General features: G+C 34.7%; 1 protein-coding gene across 1 annotated transcript in view; it reads right to left on the bottom strand.

The window, feature by feature from the left end:
- Window positions 1–4,348, bottom strand: part of LOC107729742 (SUN domain-containing protein 2-like) — a 13,201-nt gene extending 8,853 nt beyond the window's left edge. Inside the window, exons 1-3 of the mRNA XM_016540416.1 lie at window positions 4,092–4,348; window positions 308–428; window positions 94–221 (exon numbers count right to left, since the gene is read on the bottom strand). Of these exons, the coding sequence (XP_016395902.1) occupies window positions 94–221; window positions 308–426 (247 nt within the window). The 5' untranslated portion in view covers window positions 427–428; window positions 4,092–4,348. The remainder of the gene's footprint in view (window positions 1–93; window positions 222–307; window positions 429–4,091) is intronic.
- Between the last annotated feature and the right edge of the window lie 7,295 nt (window positions 4,349–11,643).

The following is an 11,643-nucleotide window of genomic DNA, read 5'->3' as shown; positions in this document are numbered from 1 at the left end:
TGTATGTATGTATGTGTATATATATATATATATATATGTATGTATGTATAATATTTATTTATTTGTACAGATTCTGTATGTGCAGATACTTACCATTCTCATTCTCAGTGGCAGTGAATTCACTGCGCTGCCCAGTCAGTATCTGACTCACACTGCTCGCGCGGCTTGAATTGCGGGAAACACTGCCTGTGCTCTTGCGACCACTCCTCTTCTTGAAGATCCTGCAAGAAAGCATCTGTATCAGGTGAAAATGCACATGCAAACTATCTATATGATGTACTGAAAGCTCCAGCAAATACAAACACACCTGGTTGGGCTCTCTTTGTAAGTGATGTGTCCAGTGGATCCGGTGGAGCTCGTGCTGGCAGCGTCATCATCAGGGAAGGACGTCTCTTTGGACACTAACCTTGTGCTTCGCCTTGACATCTCTGCAGAACACATGAATATATATATATATATATATACAGTGGGTACGGAAAGTATTCAGACCCCCTTAAATTTTTCACTCTTTGTTATATTGCAGCCATTTGCTAAAATCATTTAAGTTAATTTTGCAGAGTGGCCCGACGGAAGCCTCTCCTCAGTGCAAGACACATGAAAGCCGGCATGGAGTTTGCTAAAAAAACACCTGAAGGACTCCAAGATGGTGAGAAATAAGATTCTCTGGTCTGATGAGACCAAGATAGAACTTTTTGGCCTTAATTCTAAGCGGTATGTGTGGAGAAAACCAGGCACCTGTCCAATACAGTCCCAACAGTGAAGCATGGTGGTGGCAGCATCATGCTGTGGGGGTGTTTTTCAGCTGCAGGGACAGGATGACTGGTTGCAATCGAGGGAAAGATGAATGCGGCCAAGTACAGGGATATCCTGGATGAAAACCTTCTCCAGAGTGCTCAGGACTTCAGACTGGGCCGAAGGTTTACCTTCCAATAAGACAATGACCCTAAGCACACAGCTAAAATAACGAAGGAGTGGCTTCACAACAACTCTGTGACTGTTCTTGAATGGCTCAGCCAGAGCCCTGACTTAAACCCAGTTGAGCATCTCTGGAGAGACCTAAAAATGGCTGTCCACGAACGTTTACCATCCAACCTGACAGAACTGGAGAGGATCTGCAAGGAGGAATGGCAGAGGATCCCCAATTCCAGGTGTGAAAAACTTGTTGCATTTTTCCCAAAAAGACTCATGGCTGTATTAGATCAAAAGGGTGCTTCTACTAAATACTGAGTAAAGGGTCTGAATACTTAGGACCATGTGATATTTCCGTTTTTCTTTTTTAATAAATCTGCAAAGATGTCAACAATTCTGTGTTTTTCTGTCAATATGGGGTGCTGTGTGTACATTAATGAGGAAAAAAAATTAACTTAAATGATTTTAGCAAATGGCTGCAATATAACAAAGAGTGAAAAATTTAAGGGGGTCTGAATACTTTCCGTACCCACTGTATATATATATATATAATGTAAAAAGTACTTTAGCTTATTAGTGGTGACTGATAACTCAAGACTAGTACTACTGCTCATATTTAGGTTATATATATATATATATATATATATATATACACACACACACACACATACATATTAATAATATTAATATACATAATTTTTTAAAGTTAGCTTTTATTTTTATTTCAGATTTCATCTAATTTTTGTTTAATTTCTAGTAATTCTGTAATGTTCTATTGTCATTATTTTAGTTTTTTATATATATATAACTATTTATTTTCAGTTTTTGCTTATTTCCAGTCAGTAATTTTAGTGCTTCAGCTTAACCTTTTTCAGTTAATTGCCAAGGCAACATTTCATCAAATGTTTTTATTTAATTTAATTTTTTGTTATTTTATTTGTTTATTTTATTTCAGCTTTTATCTCAATTAACAAATTTTTTTTTTTAAAGAATTTGTTTTAGTTAACGATAATAACCCTGATTAAATGTTCCTTCTTTATTATTACATTTACTCATTAAGAAACATCCTTACTGACTGCTCACAGGAAAACAAGAAAACATTGTGAATCAGATCACCAAGATGAAAAACACAATAAACATGACATTTAATAAGACGCTGTCCACAGCTTGTCATTGCAGTCACAAAGTGTAGTCAGATACTGATCTTTCTGTAATTCCTAATCTCAAACGGCAGGCTCATCCCGTGCAGGGTGACGGAGCTTTTAGCAGCAGATTATGTGAAGGAGAACACTTGGAGCAAATTCCCAAACCACGGACCTCCAGTTCCCCTTCAATCAGTTACATTAAGTCCCTTTAGTTGGATAATCTCAACAACAGAATGCACTTTACACTTTAATTAGCTAGGAATCCACCCTTCTGTGCAGATGGAGAAATACAAACAAACGCTCATTCGACGCTCTTGTTTGTTTTAATACAGCATTCATGGTTTGTAATGAAAGCACCTATTCTTTTTTCCCTACAAATCCTTAATCCTGATTGATTGAGCTAATACTCTCAAGCTGCATTAAAACATGCCTGCACATTTACAAACTACTCAATGGCCAATGTTGGAGAAAAACACTAAGATGAGACTAGAGGCAAAGTTTGACCAAGTTTAATCAGCAATTCAAATGCATCAGTATCTCTGTCAAAACCTATACATTTCAAAAAAGTAACAGATGCTTTCAATGACGCAATATATAAACTGATGACCTGATGATTGAGAACTGAAGTGTTATTTACACCAACTTTAGAGGCTGTTTGATGCAACACGTCCAGTGCTTTAAAACGAAATCCCCATCTTCAGCTAATGATCCCTCTAACAGCTATTTTAAAGTGACAGTGTTGTCTTTCAGATCAAATTCATCATCTCTCATTTATTTCTTGATCTTTTTTGTTATACATGATTAAGATATTTTATATATAAATTTCAATACGATTTTAATACAACTTTTCTATTATTAACGTTATTTATTTATTTTTTATCGAAAATGTAACTGGTAAGAGAACTGTTTGGAAACAATATTGTGTATGGTCTGTATTATTATTTTGTACAAAGTATTATTGTTTTGTACACTTTATTCAAGGTGAAAGGACTACTAATATACTACAGCTGTTCATGTTATGGCCAACAACAAATGTGACCCTGGACCATAAAACCAGTCATGAGTAACACAGGTATATTTGTAGCAATAGCCAACCATACATTGTATGGGGCAAAATTATCGATTTTTCTTTTATGCCAAAAATCATTAGGATATTAAGTAAAGATCATGTTCCATGAGGATATTTTATAAATTTCCTACCATAAATATATCAAAACTAAATTTTTTATTAGTAATATGCATTGCTAAGAACTTCATTTGGACAACTTTAAAAGCGATTTTCTCATTATTTAGATTTTTTTTTTTTTGCACCCTCAGATTCCAGATTTTCTAATAGCTGTATCTCAGCCAAATATTGTCTTATCCTAACAAACCATACATCAATGGAAAACTTATTTATACAGCTTTCAGATATTGTATAAATCTCAATTTCAGAAAAAATAACCCTTACGGTTATTGGTTATTCACCATGGTTTTGTGGTCCAGGCCAGGGTCACAAATATATTATTTTATATTATATTAATATTATATATTTACTCCATTATTTTAAATAATATTAACTAACATGCATAACCATGCAACCACAAGCAACAAACATCACTTTATATATACCACGGTAATGATCTGGAGTTCACAGAAGGGGGCAAAGGGAGTTTCCATTCTTACTTTGGCGGTTCTCTTGATATTTCCGCCAATTTTAACCACAAAGAAACGTTTCTTTTTAAAACGGGGTCATTTTGTTTCCTTCCCGACGTGGATGCAAATTAAATGTTTTCTCGGAGGGAACAGCACATAGTTCTGTGATGAATAATCACGAACAGACTCTCCAAATGAGAATACAACTACACATTATGTAGCTATGCAGCCTTTGCGTGGAAATGCGTTTATTTACTAGCGCGTTTGCGGCACATGTCTATAAAACGCTCGCTCAGCATCATTTCTACAGCACGTATGTCATGTTGACTAGTCCTAGTTGACTAGGCAACGCTGCTTTTGAAAATGTAAGTTAGCGTTCATACACACTTGTGGTCGTCTCACCTTCTCCGTGGGTCTCCAGGAAGACATGCAGTCCGTATAAACCTGCCAAAGTGCGAACCGCTCATCCGAAACGGCTCCGCGATAACGGAATAGCGACAGAGACGTCGTTACACTCACGAGACACGGAATACTCACTTCAATCACGTGGCTTATAACGGATTCTAACGCGCTACGACAAGATGCTTTGAGGACGGAAGGGCTCGGCTCTTTTGACAGTTGTCAGCGCAGCGGCTCCACCTCTCGCCTTCGTTTCTTTGGGGTTGTTTATAGAAAGAAAGATGATGTAGGCAGCGACCGCTACTGTCCTGCCACGCTGCGCCACCCAGTGGACTCACGTAGTTCCGTAGAAAATCCAGCTCGTCAAACGAGATCTTTGTTTCGTACCCTTAATTCACAACGTAATCCTTTTATGTAACGGTTCTTTCGTTGTTTGTTCAAACACTTATTTTAACTATGTTTTAAGCACTCACCTTCTGTCGAAAAGCTGACTTTACGTAACCGCAGCATATGTGAACGGTTTATGTGCGAAAATTCAGAAGTAAATAATAATAATCGTCACTTCATCTCACGTAACGAAATCTTATGTCGTCTTTCAGTGATTTTGCCAGTTTTGGTAAAATAATACGCCGTAAACACCTTTTAATATAGGCTACATATATTTGTATAAAATAGTATATTGTTTTATAGTGTTATATTTGTTGTTTCATTGCTTTTACAAAACGAAATTTAATAGAAATGAATAAAATAACAATGAAATGCTTCGGATTCACCTTTGACCTTTTGGTCTATATGTATCTCTTGAATATCTTTTTTTTACTAAAAACTTTACTATAGTAAGCTATGTTCCTTTACACACACACACACACACACACGTGTTTGTGTTATAATACTACAGTATATCCCTTTATACATACGTTTCTGTGAATTGTGGGAACTTTCCATACACTTCTATTACTTTTATACTGACCAAATGATATTTTGTAAACCCTAAACCTACCCCTTACAGAAAACCTGTTTGCATTGTTACACTTTCAGATAAACATAATTTACTATTTTTAATAATTTTTTTTTCCATCGTGGGGACCGCAGGCAAAAATAAAACATTTCAGGTTTTACTATCCTTGTGGGGACATTTGGTCCCCACAATGTAGCATAAACAAGTACACACACAGACACACACACACACACACACACACACACATGCATATAAAACATTACTTTAGGCCTACTACAGTATATTCCTTATATATATATATATATATATATAAGGAATAAAGTAATGTTTTATAATTATATTTAAAAAATCCTATTTATCACAGTTTCCAAAAAAACGTACACCTGCTTTCAACACTGATAATAATAAGTAAATATTTATTGAGGATCAGTATATTAATTAGAATCATTTCTGAAGGATCATTTGACTCTGAACACTGGAGTAATGATGCTGAAAATTCATGGTTGTCATCACAGGAATAAATTAAATTTTAAAATATATTAACATATAAAGCATTTATTTTTAATTGTTATAATGTTAGAGTATTACTGGTTGATTGTATTTTTGACCAAATAAGTGCAGCCTTGGTGAGCATAAGAGACTTTTACAAAATAAGAAAGACTTTTACGAGCCAAATTTTGGAAGGGTGGTGTATTCTATTATTTCTTTATATACAGAAGATGGCGCCATCGAGCCTTGTTAAGCCTGAACAGTCTAATGGACCATGCACGAAACCATAATCAAATTCATTTAAATCATAGTCTACATTTGTTTGCCCGTGTCAACCACTTTCAGCAGCTGTTCATCCATCTGTCAAATCTCATTCTTCCTTCGAGTTCTTAATGGAGTTTTAACTCAACCAGCGTTGAAACGCATTTGCCTTCCTATTCATTCAAATTCAAATGATATTTAAATAAACATTATATTAAGCACACACTGAAAAAAAAAATGGTTATACTTAAAAAAAAAAAAAACTTTGCTCTAGCTGAATATAGAAAACTTATTTCAGCACAGACCAAGCAAATTCTCATATCATACTGCTTTAGATTCAACAAATACGAGTTTAGCTACTTCGGCTGTGACGACAGAAGCATTGTGAAAGAGGTTTTTGCTACAGGCAGACAGACAGACAGACAGACAGACAGACAGACAGGGTTAATGCATTCGGAGCTCTGCTGCCAGCAAGTACAATACAATTTGTACCCTTCTCAATGAGTCAATGGGGGTTAACTGAGATCTATCAAGTCTGATGCTCACCTTGAAGGAAACAATCTAATCAATAGTGCATCCTTAAGGGCTTATTTTATCCTTATCTTTGCATTTAGAACCAATTTTAATTTTGACCGTGTCTGATTAATGAGACATTAACAGAGCTTGACAAAGACCATCAGCTATATATAGCCCACAATACAATAAATACATACAGAATTGTTCACAAGCTGTGAGAACAATGAAAACAAATCAGAATCATAGCTTTCTCATATTTTGTCGGCTGTGGCAATGTAATTTATTATGAGTTACCTAAGTTTCAAATCTCAAAAAATAAATATCAAAATAAATAAATAATAAAATAAATATTTCCCCCCTACATGAATGAGTCTATAAAAATAATTTGACTTATTTAATATTAAAAAAGAAAGTTGGGCAGATTTTGAAAAGTTTATCCTTTTTATTTATAGCCAATAGCCTATAGCTTTAAGCCAACCTGATCTCCCAGGAAAATGTAACTATTTTACAAGGTGGCGATTTTGTATGAATTTGTACAACGTGAATCATATGAAAACATATAGTATTTTAACATTAAGGTTTACCCCTAAACGTAATCACCACGGGGACATGAGAAGATTGTAAAATAGTTATGAAATGTACAATAGTTTTTGACTTACTGTGAGATTGTGTTGTTTTCGCTAATGTTACTGCATATAAAAGTTGCTACTTGCTATTGCTTGTCATATTAAGTTATATTGGGGGGAGGGTCTTTCTCATACTATAGAGCATTTGATTGGGCAAAAAAAATCGTGAGCGCAAGATGCATTATTAGTAATTCTGGTCCATTTTGCTGGAAGAAGAAATTTTACATGTATAAAATGCAGACACATGTCTAAAATCCACAAAACTTCCATTTAATTTTCATGGGGATTTTAAGATTGCAGTGCAGTAAGCTCACAATCTCTATTACCAATCTGTGCACCTTGATTAATTAAGTGAGGCGACGTGCGGTGATCATTTATTTCCTGCCTGCTCTATAGATTACATTGCTTTATCAGACCCAGATGTTTTGCTGAAGGTCACAGATATGCATGTAAGTGATGTCAGGCCCAATTGTAACTGAAAATTTGATTATTTTATCATTTATGCAAGGTACAATCACATAAAGGTCATCTGGAATGAAAAGCAGATGAAGAATGCGAGGAAACAAGAAGCATTTCCCAAAATTTGATTTTTAGTGCCTTTCTGCTGTTGCCAAGGAAACCAGTTGCACGTGTGTGTGTGTGTGTGTGAATGTGTGTCAGTGTATAGTTTGTGTATAGCAGCTATAAGATCACATAATCAAAGGAAAGACTACTCAACTTGCTCTTTTTGTCTCTCACACACAGATGCACATGAAAATGAGGATGAAAAAAACCCCAACTGAGTGCCCAGACTCAAAAGACATCAGGTTTTAAAGCTTTTGTCCTGGATATTCTTCATTCGAGTTCAACCTGCTGGGTGGGTGATTTATTCATTATTTGGAAAGCAAGTCATGATGAAGCAGTTTTTCAATTGTATGTGAAAGGCAATCAAGCTCACTTGTGCATCTAACAACCTCTAAGGTCCTTAATAAGATGTGGAACACCGACTTCTGATGCCTATGGATTTGTCTGAACATGTGTCAGGAGCTGAGAACAAAGAGGAAAAAACAAAGTTTGCCATCAGTTGGTAACTCAACACTGACCAGTGCAACTATTTTAGTTTGCTGGATTATTGCTTAGTGTACTGTTATAAAAAAGGATGCCCTTGCAGGCTATTATAACTGTATAAGCTAACTGATGAAAGCAGATTTTTTTTATTTTAATAAAAACAAAATAATATTTAATTAACATTTAATATTTTAAATATATATATTTATTATTAATATTTTTACTGTACTATGTCATTAATTTCCCATTTTAAAATATATCATTTCTAAAATATGCTGTTGACAGTGCTTCATTCATTATATTTGATAATCAAATATAAATCAAATTTCCTGAACAAATTGTGGATACGAGTTTCACAATTTGAGTTGAATTACTGAAATAAATGAACTTTTCCACGACATTCTAATTTATTGAGATGCACCTGTATAACTATAGGAAGAGGTAATAATTGAAATTCATGACTGATGTTAGCCTATTTTAAAACACAGTGTGAATCGGAGTGTGTTTGCATGTGCACTGTCAGGTCAAAATATGACAGTAATCACTTTATGACATATCATTTCCACTCTCTTTCAGTCTAAATTTAAATTACAAACTGAAATTTAAATTCTGAATTGTGAAGAATACCATTTTTTCAGCAACTTCTGTTTATGCAGCTGCTCAACTGCTTCTCAGGTAATCATTTCATGCACTACAATTACAAGCCTCTACATTTTTGAATCACTAAGCAGCACTTTAGCTTTCTGTTATATAATAATTTAGCTTTCAGATTATCAACGCTATACTTTGCTGTATTAATGTTTTCATGTTCACAAAGTAGGCCTTAAAAGGCCCTTTGACACCAATACTTATAGGGTATGAGACTACCACAATGAAATGTTAATAAAGCTTTAAATGTATTATAGTATTGTTCTAAAGTGTATTTTAGGGGGTCTATGCGCCCTATATTTGTCAAGAGACTTGTCTATGTGATTATTTGTGCCTGTGACAAGGGAAATGCAAATATATATTTTTTTCAGACTGATTGCATCTTTTCACGGCAGAGTGATTGCTTGACAGAAATATTTTATCTCCGAAACAGAAAATTGTATGGATTGCTGACTTCCTGTGAAACAAATGATGCAATATAGCTGTCGTAGATGGCTCCTCACAATTGCTTGGCAAACTAGAAAGATTGACTGTCATTAGGCTGATCACCAGAATGACAGTACAGACTCTGTTGGAAAGGGCTCTAGGGAGAGAGAAAGAGAGGGAGGGAAGTGAGGGATACAGAATGCCATCCAGAGAAAAATAAGCAGGCCAAATGGGAAAGACAGAAAACAGATTAATTATTCATCAGTACTCAAAACCTGGTGCAGCCCCTGTGGGGTGATGTAGTATGGAAATATAGTGTCATGCTGTCATTTGTTTCCTTTCAGCCTGAATTCCCCATCACGCTCGACCCTTGACCCAAAGCGTGCTAAGATTAGTAGTATTTGAGCTCTCAAACGCTACTCCAAAGGACCGCTTCGTCCATGCAAAGTGAGGCTATCTTCAATTCCTGGTCCTCCACTTCAGAGGATTAATACCTGGCTTAAATGCACCCAAATAATTTGATACAGAGAAGCAATATGTAGGATCAGCTTCTGCTCCAAAGGCTTAGCTGGAAATGAATTGGCCACTGCGTTTATTTTCAAACACTCAGATAGAACTGCAGCACAAAAGAAATGCTTTCATTTTTCGTCAGCTTGTAATGACGATGATGCTGTCTGGAAACCTTGTGTATGTGAATAGAATTTGTAATACAGAATAATGTGAAAACTTTCTGACTCCTATATTGCTTTACTTTGATATAATTGATATGAAAAGCACTAAACTTGCTGCAGTGTATTTTAAATCATGTTTTGTTCAACCTGATTTAGTTAGATTTATAAATACTTACAACTGTTATGACGTACTATTATGTGTGTAAAAATGTAAAGAGACATTTTTATTGGACTTAACCCTTAAAAAGTAGTTTTGTTGGTATAAATTAAAGTGTTTAGTTTGATTCAGTGATGCTAAATGATATTTTATTTCAAATAAAACCTGTTAATTTAGATTTAATTTAGATTATCATTATTAGGTTTTCAGTTAAATATTTTTATTGATGAATTACTTTCCCCATTATTTCTTACATAGTTTCTTAAATATTGTGCATTATTATTATTATTGATATCATTATTATTTATTAGTAGTAGTAGTAGTAAAATGTCAATTATGATGGAAAAAATTATTTGAGTGATTGTATTTTAAATCATTTTATTTAAATTTAAATTATTTTAAATTTATTTGATCATAGCTAGATGCTACTTTGTATCATTTTTATAATTATTTTTTTAAATGTAACATTTAAAATAATTTGATCGTTTTTTTTTACTATTTTATTTAAATTTTAATTGTTTACATTTATTTGTTATAACTAAGATGGAAATCAAGTTCTTTCTTGTTTATCCAAGTCTGAAAAAGTTATAGATTGTTTGGACAAAACACCATATCTTGTTAACAGCTTTCTCGTTATGTTATCCTGTCGTTTCCATAGAGAGTCTGTCTTTCTGATTCATCTGTCCATTTGTGTATGCTCCTGTCATTCAACATGTACAAACACTCACTTACACACAGAAAGCCTTTCTACCTTTTAATTGAAATCAGCCCATAATTATGCGTTTTTGTAGTTTGTAGTAAATAAATGCAGTTTAATTATGATTCAAGAGTGACAAAGACTTATTGCATTTTTATCAATTTTTTTCATCTCACTTCTATTATTGCATGGACAAGAACTGATGGAGCGAGCTCTGGGGCTGGAGCCGACACTGGAAAAAAAAAAAAAAAAAAAAAAGTGAAAAAATACCAGACTCAGGATGAAGGATCTCACCCATATCATAAGAGAGCAGGAGGAGGTCTCTCTAAGAGTAACCATCAAAACAGAATAGACTAGCTACCGCATAAAAACATGATAAAAACAACTCAAACACATTAGCCGCTGCATATAGCAACGCCCAAGCAACCATCACTAGCATTGTGTCAGTGAGTTTTGCATTTCTGCTTTTCTCCCTCTTGCTTATTTGTAAGTCATAAATGATTGCTGATTGAATCTGCTGTAGGGACTGGTGTTTCAAAGGAGTCGTTCACTTGATATTTACAGTGAGGTGGGCAATCAGTCAGGCTCAAACCCAGGTGAAACATCCCCACTGTGACCCCATGTGTCCTATCATTCCAGTCCTCACTGATGCCTTCTGCCACAGTAAAAGGATTCATACATATCTTTGGGCAAAATATATCCAGAATTTATTGAAGGATTGGCGGTTAAGGTCAAGTGCACACTGGAAAGCAGATCTGTGCACATTTAAAGACTCCTGATTTGTTGTCCTGGTCAATCATGTGCATCAATTACAAAATTATTATTTTTAAAATATTTAGCAGACTTTTTAAAATCCAAAGTGATACATTGCATTCGAAGTACTGGGAATCAGTGCATGCATTCCCTGGGAACCAAACCCATGACCTTGGTGTTGCTGTCAGCACCCCAGCTAACAGAAATATGTTCTAACGACGTTTTTATAATGTTCCCATTAAGCTATTAAAAGTATTTTTTCTGAATGTTCTCTGCACATTCAAAACGTCCATTATTTATTTCTTG

The sequence above is a fragment of the Sinocyclocheilus rhinocerous genome, unplaced genomic scaffold (assembly GCF_001515625.1).
Source record: "Sinocyclocheilus rhinocerous isolate Xijiao unplaced genomic scaffold, SAMN03320098_v1.1 scaffold218, whole genome shotgun sequence".
Classification (NCBI taxonomy): domain Eukaryota; kingdom Metazoa; phylum Chordata; class Actinopteri; order Cypriniformes; family Cyprinidae; genus Sinocyclocheilus; species Sinocyclocheilus rhinocerous.
The sequence above is the reverse complement of the archived record's forward strand: the minus strand, read 5'-3'. Positions and strand labels throughout refer to the sequence as shown.